The sequence below is a fragment of the Aotus nancymaae genome, unplaced genomic scaffold (assembly GCF_030222135.1).
Source record: "Aotus nancymaae isolate 86718 unplaced genomic scaffold, 86718_ANA_hifiasm-v0.15.2.pri h1tg000079l, whole genome shotgun sequence".
Lineage (NCBI taxonomy): Eukaryota > Metazoa > Chordata > Mammalia > Primates > Aotidae > Aotus > Aotus nancymaae.
Window position 1 is genome coordinate 8,804,555 of NW_026988494.1, and position 18,338 is coordinate 8,822,892.

An 18,338-nucleotide genomic window follows, 5' to 3' on the forward strand; every position below is an offset into this window, starting at 1 on the left:
ACCTGCCTCCAGCTGGGTGCAGTTCCTCATGCCTGTAATCTCAGCATTTTGGGAGGCCGAGTCAGGAGGATCAGTTGAGCCCAGGAGTTTGAGATCAGCCTGGCTAACATGGCAAAACCCCATCTCTACAAAAAAAAAAAAAAAAATACAAAAATTAGCCAGGTGTGGTGGCACATGCCTGTACCCCCAGTTTCTCAGGAAGCTGAGGTGGAAGGATCGCTTGAGTTGGGGAGGTGGAGGTTGCAGTGAGCCGAGGTTGCACCACTGCGCTCCAGCCTGGGTGACAGAGCCAGACCCTATCTCAAAAAAAGAAAAAGAACAGAACCTGCTTCCCTTCCTCCTGATCACATTCTTGTTTCCCCCTTTCAGTTCAGGGAGTGGTCTGTCCATAGTTGGGAAATGAGATTTTTCATTAACTTAGTGAAGAAAATATGACAGCATAATGACTGGAAAGGCAAATAAAATAGTATGCTAGGTAAACGAAACACAACCACAGCTTCCAAAAGCAATGGTCTTAGTGCATGCCATTATTAATGTCACACCAAAATGGGTTTTTGTTTCCATAGTGCAGTTCCTCAATCAGAAAGTCAGTTTTTATTCTGCTTATCTCCAGAGCTTTTGTTTGCCTTTTGCTCACCTTAGCCCCCCTAAACCAGATAAAAAGACCAGAGAGAGCCTGGTTGAGATTACTCTTGGAGGAAGGCATCTGTTAAGGACACTGGAAAAGGCAGGATCTTTTGCTCTGGTTCATAATGGAGTGGCTTCGGCTGTTCTTTCTCCATCCTATATCATTTTATCAGGGGGCTGCATTTCCTTTTGCACTTCTGTTCAATTATCTCTGCATCATGGATTCATTCTCCATTCATGCCAGGTAGGCTGGATTGCTATTTTTACTCCTTCATTCAGAAATACTATAGTGGCCAGGTGCAGTGACTCTCGCCTGTAATCCCAGCACTTTGGGAGGCTAAGGTGAGTGGATCACTTGAGGCCAGGAGTTTGAGACCAACCTGGCCAACATAGCAAAACCCCGTCTCTATTAAAAAAACAAACAAAAAAAAAATTAGCTAGACATGGTGGCTCGGGCCTGTAGTTCCAGCTCCTCGGGAGGCTGAGGCAGAAGACTTGCTTAATCCCAGAAGGCAGAGGTTGTAGTGAGCCAAGATTGCGTAAGGCTGGGTGACGGAGCGAGACTCTATCCCTCCCCACCAAAAAACCACAAAAACCCAGAAACACTATAGTCGGGCAAAAAGCAGAGTAGACTGCAGATGTGAAGACTGTGATATATTACTCACACTTGTTTTTAACTTACTGTCACTGATTATCGATTGCTTGATAATTACTAGGTATAATAGAGTAAAATTAAATTGGAAATTCACATCCTGTCTGCATTGACATAAGGTTTGCTGGGTTCACATTAAATGGCAAATGGATGAAAATAAACTCTCAGGAGAGATGGTTGTTGTAATGGTACAGGAATTCTCCCAATGGATACATCTCTGTCAACCACAGATCTCAGATATTCTTGAATAGTCCTAATTTCATGGAATTTTATCATTTTCAATCAAATTAAATTTTATATAAAGTTACATCAGTATAAGTTGTATTATAAATAAATGTGATTTTTAAAGTGTCTGTATATGAATTCTCAGAGAAATGAAGTCAAAATGAATCTTGTTACATTAGCTATATGATAATTTGAAGTTCAAAAATTATAGAGATGTGATGACTTGATGGTGATGATTTTTTGATATCAAATAACCTCAACACATTAGAGACAGTACCTATTTTTTTAAGATTGCTCATATAAGATTTTATTTTTTAACATAGTCAGAAGGAAAGAACTTAACTGAATATAGAACAGAAATGGTAAGTGTACTATTAATGTGACTACATGATTTTCCATTAAATTGAAAAGTCTCAGATACATTTTTTATTTTATTTTATTTTACTTACATATATTTTTGGAGACAGAATCTCGCTCTGTCACCCAAGCTGGAGTGCAGTGGCACGATCTCGGTTCACTGCAACCTTCACTTCCTGGGTTCAAGGGATTCTCCTGCCTCAGCCTCCCCAGTAGCTGGGACTACAGGCACGTGCTATCATGCCCAACTAATTTGAAATATATTTTAAAAAATGATTCCAACTTTTATTTTAGATTCAGGGGGTACATGTGTAGATTTGTTACATGGGTATATTGTTTGATGCTGAGGTTTGGGGTACGATTGATCCCATCACCCAGGGAGTGAGCACAGTACCTGAAAGCTTTTCAACCCTTTTTCCCTGACGGTCCTATTTTTAAAAAGGTTTGGTGGAATGATTTTGTGTCCTTTTGTAAAGTGAAAATCTGTTGCCAAAGGGCCACTTCCTAATAATTCACTTATTTTGGGAATTAGAATTTTTATATATTGGGATTCTTAAATAAAATATAGCTGTATCTAATGATCAGTTAGGATTGTGGAATTTGATTAAACTATAGTATGATCATATGTTCACAACTGTCTGATGGCCCTTATCTTCATTTATGGGAGATTGGAGTTGGGGAACAACTGTAAAGAAGTTTCCTTTTGAGAAAGAATCACAAAACAATAAAGCAAAATAAGTGCAAAAATAAGGATTAATCCTCATGAAGTTACCTTTGGGTGAAGATAGCTCAGTTTCTGGCCAGACGCAGTGGCTCATACCTGTAATCTGAGTAATTGGGAGGCTGAGGCAAGTGGATAGCTTGAGCCCAGGAGTTCGAGACCTGCCTGGGCAACATGACAAAACCCCTGTCTCTACAAAAAGTACAAAAAATTAGCCGGGTATGGTAGTACATGCCTGTAGTCCCAGCTACTTAGGAGCCTGAGGCAGGAGGATCCATTGAGCCCAAGAGGTTGAGGTTGTAGTAAGTCGTGATCGTGCCACTGCACTCCAGCCTGGGCAGCAGAGCGAGACTGTCAAAAAAATAAAAATAAAATAAAAAAGACTGCTCACTTTGGATTCAGCCGGTTGAGTCTTAACTCCCTCACCTAACTGAGTGTCCTTATGTATGTGAATATACTTCCCCCAAGTGTCCTTATCTGTGAAACAGAAAACATAATGCCTATCTCATGGGGTTCTTTTAAGTATTAAATATATTTCTCATAAAGGATATTAGCACAATGCCTAGAATGAAATATGCAATCGCTAAGTCACACATTCTACATTGTCCATGTACAGACAATTTAATATTTATAAATCTCCTAGGGGAGTTGCCTCTGGGTGGGAGGGTTGCTGGGTAAAGGATAAATGTTCCCCTTTTGTTTTCCCATAGCAGGGAAGTGAAGGCTTGGATCACAGTATTAATTGGGGTGTTGAGCAGGGAAGTCACCCACGCATAGGCTCAAAGGGAAGCACAGGAATAGTCTAGGCTTTTGAGTAATAGATCCTCTCACACTGAGACACCTAATGCTCTCTCCCAAGAAAGAAAGTGGTTCTTGTTAACCTGTGCCTTGCACTGTGCCTGGAGCCATAACACACATTTGCCCTGCAATGGTGTTTCCTGGTTCTGAGTGGTAGAGAAATCATAGGCTTCTTTGACTTGCTTTCCCTGACCAGTCAGTCCCTTTTTCTTTCTTTCTTTCTTTTTTGTTTTTTTTTTTGAGATAGAGTCTCTCTCTGTCACCCAGGCTGGAGTGCAGCAGTGTAATCTCAGCTCACTGCAACCTCTGCCTCCTAAGCTCAAGCGATTCTCCTGCCTCAGCCTCCCAAATAGCTGGGATTACAGGGGCCTGCCACCATGCCCTACTAATATTTTTGTATTTTTAGTAGAGATAGGGTTTCACCATGTTGGCCAAGCTGGTCTCGAACTCCTGACCTCAAGTGATCTGCCCACCTCAGCCTCCCAAAGTGCTGGGATTACAAGCGTGAGCCACTGCACCCAGCTATTCCACACTTTTTCTGACCCCTTTATTCAGCTTTATTAATTTGGCACCAATTAAAAAACAAGCCTCCATATAATGCAGAAGGAAGAACCAAGTGTGCCCAATGTGCACCTGCCCAGGCCTCTGCATAGCCGCATCTCCTTGGCTTCTGAGAGAGGCATGATTCACAAACCATTCCATCAATGTGGGTATTTTACAACATTAAAAAAAAAAAAAAAAAAAAACACTGGCTGGGCACACTGGCTCACACCTGTAATCCCAGCACTTTGAGAGGCAGAGGATCGCATGAGTCTGGGAGGTCAAGACCAACCTGGGCAACACGGTGAAACCCTGTCTCTACAAAAAATACAAAAAAAAAATTAGCCAGGTGTGGTGGTGCGTGCCTAAAGTCCCAGCTACTAGGGAGGCTGAGATGGGAGGATTTCTTGAGCCGGGGAGGTCAAGGCTGCAGTGAGTCATGATCCTGCCACTGCACTTCAGCCTGGGCAACAGGGACCCTGTCTCAAAAATAAAACAAAACACTGCCCTTTTCCTCCCTGGCACCTGAAAATTGGCCACTATCATGAAAGACACAGCAGCTGTTCAGACAAAGGAGTTCATATCAACTGATGACTTCAGTGGAAACAACTGGTCATGGTGATCCTTCACTCCGGGAAGGCAGCAGTACTAAGAAAGAAATTTGGGAAAAACTAGCCGAAATTTACAAGATCACATGGACGTGATATATAAGATAGATATCAGGCTGGGTGCGGTGGCTCACACCTGTGATCCCAGCACTTTGGGAAGCTGAGGTGGGTGGACCACCTGAAGTCAGGAGTTTGAGACCAGCCTGACCAACATGGAGAAATGCCATCTCTATTAAAAATACAAAATTAGCTAGGTATGGTAGTACATTCCCGTAATCCCAGCTACTCAGGAGGCTGAGGCAGGAGAATCGCTTGAGCCCGGGAGGTGGAGGTTGTGGTGAGTCAAGATCACACCACTGTACTCCAGCCTGGGCAACAAGAGTGAACTCTGTCTCAAAAAAAGAAAAAAAAAAGGATATCTTCTTTGTATTTAGATTCTGACCCTGTTTTGTTGTAGCAAGATAATTGGCATTATTTATGATTCCCTGGATTATGCAAAGAAAAGTGAACCCAAGCATAAACTTGCAAGACATAGCCCAGATGAGAAGAAAAAGACCTCAAGAAAATAGCAAAAGGAATGCAAGGACAGAATGAAGAAAGCCAGGGGGCCCCAAAAGCCAATGTTGGTGCTGACAAAAAGGAGTCAAGATTCTGCAGTGGCCAAGTGTGGTGGCTCATGCCTGTAACCCCAGCACTTTGAGAGGCCAAGGTGGGTAGATCACCTGAGGCCAGGAGTTCGAGACCAACCTGACCAACATGGTGAAATCCCAACCCTACTAAAAATACAAAAATTAGCTGGGCGTGGTGGCAGGTGCCTGTAATCCCAGCTACTCAGGAGGCTGAGGCAGGAGAATCACTTGAACCTGGTAGGCAGAGGTTTCTGTGAGCCAAGATCATGCCACTATATTCCAGCCTGGCCAACAGAGCGAGACTCCATCTAAAAAAAGAAAAAAAAAAAAGATTCTGCAATGACTTCATCTGTGGTGATTGTGCAGATTTTTCATGACAGGATTAATAAACTGTAACAACTTTATGGTTTTTTTAGAGACAAGATCTCAAACTATTACCCAGGCTGGAGTGCAACGGCGTGATCATGGCTCAAGTATAGCCTGTAACTCCTGGGCTTAAGTGATCCTCTCACCTCATACTCCTGAGTAGCTAGGACTACAGGTGTGCCACCATGTGTGGCTATTAAAAATTTTTTTTTTTTTAGAGATGAGATCTTGCTATGTTGCCCAGGCTGGTCTCGAACTCTGGCCTCAAGTGATCTTCCCTCCTTGGCCTCCCTAAGTGCTAAGATTATAGGTGTGGGCCCCTGTGCCTAGCCTAAACTGTATAAACTTGAATAAAACAAAATCCTGTGGCCGGGCGCGGTGGCTCAAGCCTGTAATCCCAGCACTTTGGGAGGCCGAGGCGGGTGGATCACGAGGTCGAGAGATCGAGACCATCCTGGTCAACATTGTGAAACCCCGTCTCTATTAATACAAAAAAATTAGCTGGGCACGGTGGCGCGTGTCTGTAATCCCAGCTACTCAGGAGGCTGAGGCAGGAGAATTGCCTGAACCCAGGAGGCGGAGGTTGCGGTGAGCCGAGATCGCGCCATTGCACTCCAGCCTGGGTAACAAGAGCGAGACTCCGTCTCAAAAAAAAAAAAAAAAAAAAAAAAAAAATCCTAACTCATAAGACATTGAAGTGCAGTAGTAGTGAGGCTGAAGGGTGGATATTAAGATCTTCCTGAGTTTTCACATTTCAAAGGGAAGTGTTGAGTCTCCTTTCTCTGTCAGCCTCTGGAATGCTTCCGGGTAGCACATCCCCGTGAAAAGGAAGATGCTGATCTTGATGAGAGGACGTCTAGGCTGCTCTTCTAGATCCTTGACACTAGGTTCACAGCACTTTTCGTCAGATGACCTACCAGGAGATTTCAAAGATGTCCTTGCTAGCCAGACTTCCAGGATTGTCAGGGGCAGGCGATGGAATACCTTGGGTGGGAATCGCTTGAATGATAGGTACCAAAGACAGAGGTTCCAGGGCTACTAAGGCAGGAATTGAGATTTGTCTCCAGGGCAGGGTGTGGCTCATGCCTGTAATCCCAGCACTTTGGGAGGCAAGGCAGGAGGATAGTTTGAGGCCAGGAGTGTGAGACTGGGCAACACACCAAGACCCCATCTCTAAAAAAATAAGAAGTTAACCAGGCATGGTGGTGCATGGCTGTAGTTTCTCCCAGGTGGGGAGCCCAGGAGGTCAAGGCTGCGGTGAGCCGTGATTGCAACACTATACTCACCCTGGGTGACAGAGAGAGAGAGACCCTGTCTCAAAAAAAAAAGGAAAAAGAAAAAAAGATTTGTCTCCAAGGCAGAAGTTTAAGTTTACGAATTTCTGGCTCTTTCTCCCATGATTCTTGTCTTCCGAAAAACAAAAGCAAGGCCCTAGAGTGCTAACAGCGTGGCTACTCTAGGTGTTGTGTGGGGCCTACCCCATTGGGTTCCCTGGAGTGACATTTGCAGCGATTCCTTTGCTTCACAATTCTAAGTCATTCTCCCCAGGGTGTCCCTTCCCTTTTTCAGGTATCTCTTTCTCCTGGCTGGAGGAGGCACCCTGGCCGTGGCTGCCATGGGTCCCTATGCCGTGCTCGTCTTCACCCCTGCTGTCTGCGCCGTGGCTCTCCTCTGCTCTCTGGCCCCGCAGCAAGTCCACAGGTGGACCTTCTGCTTTCAGATGAGCTGGCAGACCTTGTGTCATCTGGGTCTGCACTACACTGAGTATTACCTGCATGAGCCTCCTTCCGTGAGGTAAGCAGCCTGTTCACGGGTCGTACTCAGTCTACCTGGGGTTTGCTTGCACTACGGTGGTAGCAGAGAGAACCTGGGTGTTGGGTTGGAATCCTAATTCTTCCACATTTGACCAATGTGACCTTGAGCAAGTCCTTTCACCTCTTTCAGACTCATTTCTTTTTATGGGAAAAGATATGGGGTTAACAATACTTGCAAAAAATTGCAAGATTTTTTTTTTCTTTTGAGATGGAGTCTTGCTTTATTGCCCAGGCTGGAGTGCAGTCGTGCGATCTCAGTTCACCACAACCTCCGCCTCTTGGGTTCAAGAGATTCTCCTCCCTCAGCTTCCCAAGTTGCTAGGACTACAGGCATGCACCATCATGTCCAGCTAATTTTTGTATTTTTAGTAGAGATGGGGTTTCACTATGTTGGCCAGGCTGGTCTGGAACTCCTGACCTCGTGATCCGCCTGCCTCAGCCTCCCAAAATGCTGGAATTACAGGTGTGAGCCATTGTGCCCGGCCTAATATTGTTGTGAATGTTAGTGTAATTGCTTAATGGGTTCACCTTCTCTACTACTTAGACAGACAGGTGAATGCAATAGAGAAAGAGTAATTCACAGAGCTCGCTGTGCAGTAGACAGTTTTATTATTACTCCAAGCATTTGGGGTAATCATAAGCAGTTTCCCCCGAGAATTTGGGGATCAGAGTTTTTAAGGATAATTTGGTGGGTAGGGGGAGGTCAGTGAGTTGAGAGTGCTGATTGGTTGGGTTGGAGATGAAATGATAGGGAATCGGACCTGTCTTCTCGCCCTGAGTCAATTCCTGGGTGGGGGCCACAAGATAAGATGAGCCAGTTTATCGATCTGAGTAGTGCCAGCTGATCCAAGGGCAGGGTCTGCAAAATATCTCAAGCATTGATCGTAGGCCTTACGATAGTAATGTTATCCCCGGGAACAATTTGGAGAGGGTCAGAATCTTGTCATCTCCAGCTGTGTGACTCCTAAGCCGTAATTTCTGATCATTTGCTAATTTGTTAGTCCTACAAAGGCTGTCTAGTTTCCAGGCAAGAAGTGTGTTTGTTTTGGGATAGAGCTGTGATTGTCTTTGTTTTAAACTATAAGCTATAAACTAAGTTCCTCCCAAAATGAGTCCCAGGAATGAACAAGGACAGCTTGGAGGTTAGAAGCAAGATGGAGTTTGTTAGGTCAGATTTCTTTCACTGTCTCAGTTATATATGCAATGACAGTTTGATTAGAATGAATATAAATGGGATTCTGTGACTAATCATCGCTGCCACGTGCTGCCTATGTAGTGCAGTGTCTGGCACTGTGCCGTAGTTGTCATTGTGCCTGAGAGGGAGGGCAAAGCTGGAATCCCAGAGCCCGCAGAGGAGGCCTGCCCGGAAGTGACTCAGCACCTTCTGCCAGCCTTAGCACGGGCTGAGTGGACACTCCGCCTGCAGGTATCCATCTTCCCATGCGGTTGCTGGGAGAAGCAGCTGCTGTGTCAGTGTTTTTCTTCCTTCAGACTCAGCTGTTCCCATCTTGCTGAAGAAGGGTAGGCACCCCATCTAGAAAATAGAAATCAAGAGCTAATTACAATCTAGAGAAGTGTTATTGTGAATCAGCAAGATCCCTGAGATGAGGGGGAAACACTGCTTTGTGATCTTGAGATCTCATGATCCTGGCTCTCTCTGATGATCACAATTGGCTTCAGGGTCCCTCGGAGCACAGAGGCTGCGATGCTCCAGGTGGTCACCTATCTGATTCTAGCCTGTGGTTGGTTCACTTGCTTTGCCATCCTGACTATACCCAGAATCCTTTTTTAATTTTCCTATTAAGACTATTTTCAGCTGGGCATGGTGGCTCACTCCTGTAATCCCAACATTTTGGGGGGCTGAGGCAGGCAGATTACCTGAGGCCAGGAGTTCAAGACCAGCCTGGCCAACATGGCGAAACCCTGTCTCTGCTAAAAATACAAAAATTAGTTAGGCATAGTGGTGGATGCCTGGAATCCCAGCTACTCAGGAAGCTGAGACAGTAGAATCGCTTGAACCTGAGAGGCGGAGGTTGCAGTGAACTGAGATCGCACCACTGCACTCCAGATTGGGCAACAGAGGGAAACATTGTCTCAACAAAAGAGACTATTTTCACGAAAGTCTTTAGGTTGGCTGCTATAAGGAAAAGGCAAGATGGCAGGTGGGTGGGGCGTAGGAAGTACCAAATGAAATGGAGTGAATCAGGATGTCGGTAGGGAGCCGGGGCCTGATGGGGCTGGGAAGGCAAGTTGAACAGGATCTGGCTGGATGTGAGGGAGGCTGGAGCAGACCTGGAACGGGAGGCTGTGCTGGTTGGGCAGGGCTGCTGCCATCAGACAGTGCCACACGCTGGGTGGCTCAAACAACAGAAATTCATTTCCTCACTGTTCTGGAGGCTGAAAGTCCCAGATGATAGTGTCAGCAGGGCTGGGTTCTTCTGAGGCCATTCTTGTGGCTTGCAGGTGGCAGTGTCCCCCTGGGTCCTCATGATGTTCACCCCTCTGTATGTGTCTGTGTCCTAATTGTTCTGATAAGGACTTCATGCATATCGGATTAGCACCCATCCTAATGACTTCATTTAACATTAATCACATCTTTAAAGACCCTCCCTCCACATATTCTCAGGTACTAGGGTGAGGCCGTTAGCACTTGAACTTGGGGGACACACATTCAGTCCATAAGAGAGAGCAAGGGAGCCAGGGGTTGGTGGCATTTGGACGCTACCTTGTTTTCAGTGAGAAGCAGTCAAGTAAGCTGGTCAGTTTTTCTTAAATCTTCAGACACAGAAACAGCAGCAGTTGGGAGACTGTTTTCTCTCCACAGGACAGTGTTCAAGTTCCTGATTGTAGAGTGTGTCATTGTAATTTTCTTTCCTTTTTTTTTTTTTGAGATGGAGCCTTGCTCTGTCACCCAGGCTGGAGTGCAGTGGTGTGACCTCTGCTCACTGCAACCTCTGTGTCCTGGGTTCCAGTGATTCTCCTGCCTCAGCCTCCCGAGTAGCTGAGACTACAGGCACGTGCCACCACACCTGGCTAACTTTTTGTATTTTTAGTGCAGATGGGGTTTCACTGTGTTAGCCAGGATGGTCTCGATCTCCTGACCTTGTGATCCACCTGCCTCAGCCTCCCAAAGTGCTGGGATTACAGGCTTTTTTGTTTGTTTGTTTGTTTGTTTTTTAGACAGGGTCTTGCTCTGTTGCACAGGCTGGAGCACAATGGCATGCTCATGGTCCATTGCAGCCTCGACCTTCTGGGCTCCAGTGATCCTCCCACTTCAGCCTCCTCAGTAGCTGGGACCACAGGCATGCGCTACCACATAGGGCTAATTTTCATATTGTTTGTAGAAATGGGGTTTTGCCACGTTGCCCAGGCTGGTCTCAAACTCCTGGGCTCAAGTGATCCACCCACCTCACCTCAGCCTCCCAAAGTGCAGGGATTCCAGTTGTGAGCCACTGCACCCAGCCTAATTTTCATTCGTTGTTCTCCTCAATAATCTTGCCAGCAGGGTCTTTGATGATAAAGCAGTAAGAGTTCAGGTGATTGGTTAAGACTATACTTCAAATTGCTAATGGCTGAGCACACACTGTGATCCATTCCTCAGTACAAATCCCACATTAGGCAGAGTCTTACAGTCTGGGGCTGGTTCATATTGAAAATCTTCAGCTTCCTATCTTCCCTTCACTACTCAGTTTTTGTCTCCTCTATGGCAAATTTCTCCCAGGTCTCTGATCCTGATCTTTGTCGGCCTTTCTTGGAAATATTATAATCATTATTTCCCACATTGTTCCTCGTCATTCTCTTATTTGCATCTCTGACTAATGTTTAATTTCCCCATTTACTTTATCCCACCTGATGTCACCCTAAATAACAAACAGAAAGAGGCTCCCTAAAAGAAAATGATGGGGCCAGATGCGGCTCATGCCTGTAATCCCAGCACTTTGGGAGGCTGTGGTGGGCAGATCACTTGAGGCCAGGAGTTCGCCTGGCCAACATAGCGAAACCCCATCGCTACAAAAAAACCACAAAAACTAACTAGGCATGGTAGCACATGTCTGTAGTCCCAGCTGGGAGGATCGTTTGCGTCTGGGAGGCAGAGGTTGCAGTGAGCCAAGATGGTGCCACTGCACTCCAGCCTGGGTGATAGAGTGAGACTGTGTATCAGGAAAAACATAAAGAAAAGAAAAGAAAATGATGCCTATGGCTGGGTCCAGTGGCTCACACCTGTAATCCCAGCAATTGGGGATGCCAAGTCTGGCAGATCACCTGAGGTCAGGAGTTCGAGACCAGCCTGGCCAACATGGCGAACCGCTGTCTCTACTAAAAATACAAAAATTAGCCAGGCATGGTGGCCTGCACCTGTAATCCCAGCTACTTGGGAGACTGAGAGAATCGCTTGAACCCAGGAGGCAGCAGAGGTTGCAGTGAGCTGAGATTGTGCCACTGCACTCCAGCCTGGGCCACAGAGCGAGAATCCATCTCCAAAAAAAGTGAAACAAAAAGAGAAAATGATGCTTATTTAGGAATAGGGCATTACAGTGGGAATATGTGTGCCATAGAGTAAACTATGTGTGTATTCAGGTTGGTAAAGGAAGACAAAGATTTTTAAGGGAAAAATGAGAAGCATTACACAATTGTTTTGAAATCATTATCCTGGAGTATAGGATCAATGACAAGGGTGATGCCAGTCTGTGGTTGGGCAGGCAGTGGCTGGGCAGGTGATCGCATCACACAAAAGTATTTTTTTGTGTAGGGTTGCAGTGGTTTTTGCAGTCTTTTGTGGTAGTTTTTGTTATCAAACATGCAAGCATTGAGAACCCTCTCTTTAGACCTTTCCTTGGCTGTTTGTCAGAATTGTTTTGTTTTGTTTTCCTTTTTAACACAAGTGACTTGATTTTTCATTTCTTTTTCTTTTTTTTTTTTAGACAGGGTCTCACTCGTATGCCCAGGCTGGAGTGCAGTGGTGCAATCATAGCTCACTGCAGCCTTGAACTCCTGGGCTCAAGGGATCCACCCATGTCAGCCTCCCAAACTGATAGGATTACAGGTGTGAGCCACTGCACCCAGCCATGGTTCCATTTTTACTCTCACAACTTTCAAATTGGGGTAGTGTGTGCTTCTGAATTAATTCAAGAGTCTTCAGCTGTCAAAGTAAAACTTCCCATGCAAATTCTCCTATTCAGGATGGAAAATTTCAGGATAGAAGATGGGATGGATCTCTGAGATCCCTGGGAAGCTCAAGTTGAACATCAGTGTAAATGTGTGCATCTAATCTTTTCTTTAAAACAAAAAATATATATGCATACATACACACATATTCACACAGATATACATATACTTATTTATATAAAACATGATTATTACAAAAAATTCAAACAAAGCAAAAAGTGAAAGATCTTCTTATGCTAATCTCATTCCCTAGAGGTAACTATTCTTAAAAGTTTGGGGTATATTTTTCTAGACTTAAGCTCCACTGTATACTTAAGATCTGTAAATATTGCTGGTGCGGTGGCTTATGCCTATAATCCCAGCACTTTGGAAGGCTAAGACCGGCTATGGTCCACATGACATAGATGCACTCGAAATGAGTTACTTAAGATGGCTTAAGCCCAAGAGTTTGAGATCAGCCTGGGCAACATAGCAAGACCCATCTCTATAAAAAAATATATATATATGATTTATTTATTTTATTTTAAGATTTACTCTTTGTGGGGTCCTGCAAGCCATGAGATTAATCTTAGCTGAGCAGAGCTGTCTATTTCCTGTGAGATCATGTATAGCAGACTGGAGTAAGAGAGAATAAATACAGAGTGTTTTTATGTTTTTAAAAAAATTCTCTTGCAGATTCTGCATCACTCTTTCTTCTCTCATGCTCTTGACCCAGAGGGTCACGTCCCTCTCTCTGGACATCTGTGAGGGAAAAGTGGAGATAGCGTCTGGAATCATCAGGAGCAGGAGCTCTTTGTCTGAGCATGTGTGTGTGGCACTGCCCTATTTCAGCTACTTGCTCTTTTTCCCTGCTCTTCTGGGAGGTTCTTTGTGCTCCTTCCAGCGATTTCAGGCTTGTGTTCAAGGGTCCAGTGGTTTGTATCCCAGGCACCCTTTCTGGACTCTGAGCTGGAGGAGTCTGCAGATTCTTGGACTGGAGTGCCTAAACGTGGCTGTGAGCAGGGTGGTGGGTGCCGGAGTGGGACTGACTGATTGCCAGCAATTTGAGTGCATCTATGTCATGTGGACCACAGCTGGGCTCTTCAAGCTCACCTACTACTCCCACTGGATCCTGGATGACTCCCTCCTCCACGCAGCAGGCTTTGGGTCTGAGCTTGGTCAGAGCTCTGGAGAGGAGGAATATGTCCCTGATGCAGACATCTGGACCCTGGAAAGAACCCACAGGATATCCGTGTTTGCAAGAAAGTGGAACCAAAGCACAGCTCGATGGCTCCGACGACTTGTATTCCAGAACAGCAGGGCTTGGCCATTGTTTCAGACATTTGCCTTCTCTGCCTGGTGGCATGGACTCCATCCGGGACAGGTGTTTGGTTTCCTTTGTTGGGCTGTGATGGTGGAAGCTGACTACCTGATTCACTCCTTTGCCAATGGGTTTATCAGATCCTGGCTGATGAGGTTGTTCTATAGAACCCTCACCTGGGCCCACACCCAGTTGATCATTGCCTACATCATGCTGGCTGTGGAGGTCAGGAGCCTTTCCTCTCTCTGGTTGCTCTGTAATTCTTACAACAGTGTCTTTCCCATGGTGTACTGTATTCTGCTTTTGCTCTTGGTGAAGAGAAAGCACAAATGTAACTGACATCTTTCCCTGGCTTTCATCTTATACACCCATGAAACAGTTTAGAAAGTGCCAGATTACTGAGACCAGCTTGGACATAGAGACCCCTGCACACCCACAGGTGGTGCTGAAGGAATTAAGAAACAGACACAAAGATAGAGTGCAAAGTGAGATTATCAGGGCTAACAGCCTTCCATGTTGAGAGCCTCAAGCAGACTTTGACCCACATATTTATTCTCTCTGAACAGATGATTATTATTAACAAACAGGTGTTCTGTGTTTTCTCATAGAACAAAAATAAACTAGGCAGGTAGCTGGTGCCTACTTACCACTGATCAAAGAAAAACTAGAAAGCATTCTCCACGAGGGAGCCATGGGGGCAGGGTCACATATACCATGCTTGAAGAACTAGTTTAACTGGTGTGTGATATAGACATACTGTTTACTACTTTAGAACACCCTGAGCAGTTTTCTGCTTTGGGGGCCGGCTCAGTTTTCCTTGCTGTCGTTCTCAGCAAACAATATAGTCCATCATACACTCAGCACCAGATGACGCATCAGTGATGCATACATTTGAACTTTTCCATGATAAAAATTTTTCTAAAGTTTTGGATGAATATACCAAATGACTTGCAGTAGGGATGTGTGTGTCTACTTTAGCAAGCTCCTCTGCTGGTACTGAGGATACAAAAAGGAAAAAGATGTGGTTCCTTCCCTTAAGGTTTACGGCCTAGATGTGGAAGCAAAGATTAAGTAAAGTGAAACATAAAAACACAAGGTGCTATTAACCAGATGGGAAATATATATGTAGACACCCCAAAATTGAGTGTTCAGTTGGCCCACCTGATCCTGGAACGGGAACTTTAGCAACACCAAATCAAACCAAAACAAAACCTAACTTATTATCATATTGGTTTGTTATGTGAACTGGAGATTCATACCCATTCATAAGTTTGAAAATTTTGTCTAAATTTGTAAATTTGGGCCAGGTGCAGTGGCTCAAGCCCGTAATCCCAGCACTTTACAGGGCTGAGGTGGGAGGATTACTTGAGGCCGGGAGTTTGAGACCAGGTTGGGCAACATAGCAAGACCTTGTCTCGAAAAATATATGTATATAATTGGGTGGGCATGGTGTATGCACCTAAAGACCTGGCTCCTCTGGAGGCTGAGACAGAAGGATCTCTTGAGCCCAGGAGTTTGAGGCTGCAGTGAGCTGTGATTGTGCCACTGCAGCCCAGCCTGGATGACAGAGGGAGACCCTATCTGTTAAAAATTTTCTTTGAAAATTTGAAAAAAATTTGTCCTAAAAATAGAATGGCTGATATTATTCCCAGATTTATGTTAATAAACTGAAAACCCACCTAAGACATAACTATTTACATAATTGTTAAATACAAAGCTGACTCATAAACATGTCTTACAAAGAGATCAATAACAGGAAGTAAACACTATTTCAATATAACTTTGAGGGTGAGTTTGATTCTTGTTTTCTTGGCATATCCTATATAACTTCCTCTGTTTCTTCCCGTTAGGATTTAAAATACACCAAGAGAAAGATGTCAGGATGGCTGGGTGCAATGGCTCATGCCTGTAATCCCAGCACTTTGGGAGGCCGAGGCAGGTGGATCACCTGAGGTCAGAGTTTGAGATCAGCTCACCAACATGGAGAAACCCAGTCTCTATTAAAAATACAAAATTAGCCAGGAGTGGTGGCACATGCCTGTAATCCCAGCTACTCAGGAGGCTTAGGCAGGAGAATTGCTTAAACCCAGGAGGCAGAGGTTCCAGTGAGCCGAGATCGCGTCATTACACTCCAGCCTGGGCAACAAGAGCGAAACTTTGTCTCAAAAAAAAAAAAAAGAAAGAAAGAAAAAAAGATATCAGGACTTCTAAATTATGCAGTAGCAATGTCACTTAATTAGCACTTAGAAATTACTGCCACATCTGCAGGTCACCTGTACTCTTATGTAATTACCATTTTTCTTTAATCAACTTTAATTCAACTTACTTATGAAAGTTACCCCTCTTCTAAGCAATAGCAGTGATGAAAATTGGGTTTGGTGTGCTAATTCTATTTTACTCTAGTACTCACTAAAAGAAATACATGCTCATTCAAATAAAAGAAACTGTTTGTGTGCTACGTATAACCATCTGCTTACCCAGGGTGACCTCTATCCCCCCATACAAAGCATTATACAGGTATTTCAGCTTGTTGAGTATCCAAACCCATCCTTCTCATCCTTCTCAAAATGTAAAATTGCAAAGAAGCTCTTTGATATGGTTTGGGTCTGTGTCCCCACCCCAATCTCATATGGAATTGTAATCCCCAGTGTTGGAGGAGGGGCCTGGTGGGAGGTGATTAAATCATGCTGGTGGATTTCCCCCTTGCTGTTCTCGTAATAGTGAGTGAGTTCTCACAAGATCTGGTTGTTTATCAAAGCGTGTAGCACCTCCCCTGTCTTTCTCTCCCTCTTGCTCCAGCCATGTAAAATGTGTCTCTTTCCTCTTCACCTTCCGCCAGGATGATAAGTTTCCTGAAGCCTCCTGTATAGCCATGCTTCCTGTATAGCCTGTGAAACCACGAGCCAATTAAACTTCTCTTTTCTTTATTAATTACCCAGTCGCAGGTGGTTCTTCTTCTTCTTCTTTTTTTTTTTTTTTGGAGACAGGGTCTCTCTCTGTCACCCAGGCTAGAGTGCAGTGGCACGATCTCAGCTCACTGCAACCTCCACCTCCCAGGTTCAAGAAATTCTCCTGCCTCAGCCTCTCAGGTAGCTGGGACTACAGGCATATGCCACCATACCCAGCTAATTTTTGTAGTTTTAGTAGAGTTGGGGTTTCACCATGTGGGCCAGGCTGGTCTTGAACTCCTGACCACAAGTGATCCATCCACCTTGGCCTCCCAAAGTGCTGGCATTACAGGCGTAAGCCACCGCGCCTGGCCTCAGGTAGTACTTTATAGCAGTACAAGAACAGACTAATACACTTTGAATCGTTTAAACTTCACAAAGATAATACTAAATTGGAAGCTATAGATCACTTAGAAAGTTATAGATGAGTATCACTGATTAACATGAGGCAAACAACAAGCCCAGTCTTAGCACTCAGAACGTAACATGACAAGCAGTGAGGGTCTTGATAAACAGAGATGGCAAGGATTTGTAGTGGCCTTGGTGGGGTGCAGTGGCTCATGCCTGTAACCTCAGCACTTTGGGAGGCTGAAGCAGGAGGAGCTCTTGAGCCCAGGAGTTTGAGACCAGCCTGGGCAACATAGGGAGACGCCATCTCTGTTAAAACACACACGCGCGCGCACACACACACACACACACACACCCCAAAACTTGTAGTGGCCTTAATCAGAAGGGTTCTGTACTTTCTCTCACTATATTCAATAGCTCAGAGGAGACAAAGTAGATAAATGGGGTTTCCCAGAGTTGGGAGTAGTCAGAGACTCTGACACACAAAATAAGTGCTTTTTATTGGGGTACTTCTGGGAAGCTGTCTATATGAGTGTGTCCAGTTGATGAAAATCCTTCAAGATGTACACTTTAAATGTGTGCAACTTTCCATATATATGTTACACTTCAATAATTTTTTTTTTGAGACAGGGTCTGGCTCTGTCACCCAGGCTGGAGGGCAGTGGCATGATCTCAGCTCACTGCAACCTCTCCTTCCTGGGCTCAAGCAATCCTCCCACCTCAGCCTCCCAAGTAGCGGGGGCCACAGGAGTGCACAACCATGCCCGGCTAATTTTTTATTCAGATAGGGTTTCACCATGTTGCCCAGGCTGGTCTTGAACTCATGAGCTCAAGCGATCCAACCTCCTTGGCCTTCCAAAGTGCTGGGATTACAGGCATGAGCCACCGTACCCAGACCAGTAATTTTTTTAAATGAGTACTCTTCATGATTAGAGAAATGTTCATGAAGGAAATGTTAAATTTAAAAAAAGAACTTGGTTAATAAAGCCATTAAAAATGCAATCTGCCCTCCACATCTATGTCCCCACTGATGGCCAGGGGTAATTTCTACTCCTCTGATTGGTTAGACCAGGACATCTGCTTCCTTCTTTTTCTATTTTCATCCTGTAGAGAATGATTCATTTCTCTGGACAGTAGTAGAAGGAACATTTCTCTAGACAGTAGAAAGTGATTTGTGGCTGGGTGCAGTGGCTCACACCTGTAATCCCAACACTTTGGAAGGCAGAGGTGGCAGGGGCG

The 18,338-nt window shown here is 44.8% G+C and overlaps 1 protein-coding gene across 1 annotated transcript; it reads left to right on the plus strand.

Moving 5' to 3' along the window:
- Window positions 1-752: 752 nt before the first annotated feature.
- On the plus strand, window positions 753-14,142 carry MBOAT4 (membrane bound O-acyltransferase domain containing 4). The gene is made up of 3 exons (XM_012468771.2): window positions 753-871; window positions 7,093-7,317; window positions 13,179-14,142. Exons 1-3 carry the CDS (start codon window positions 753-755, stop codon window positions 14,140-14,142), a joined length of 1,308 nt encoding a protein of 435 aa, XP_012324194.2.
- Window positions 14,143-18,338: the final 4,196 nt, after the last annotated feature.

What these genes read in the sequence shown, in the direction of transcription:
- MBOAT4 (XM_012468771.2), top strand. Translation starts at nt 753, where the DNA reads ATGGAGTGGCTTCGGCTGTTCTTTCTCCATCCTATATCATTTTATCAG. An exon ending in TCATTCTCCATTCATGCCAG is followed by an intron (nt 872 to 7,092) that starts GTAGGCTGGATT and finishes TCCCTTTTTCAG; the next exon opens with GTATCTCTTTCTCCTGGCTG. An exon ending in CATGAGCCTCCTTCCGTGAG is followed by an intron (nt 7,318 to 13,178) that starts GTAAGCAGCCTG and finishes ATTCTCTTGCAG; the next exon opens with ATTCTGCATCACTCTTTCTT.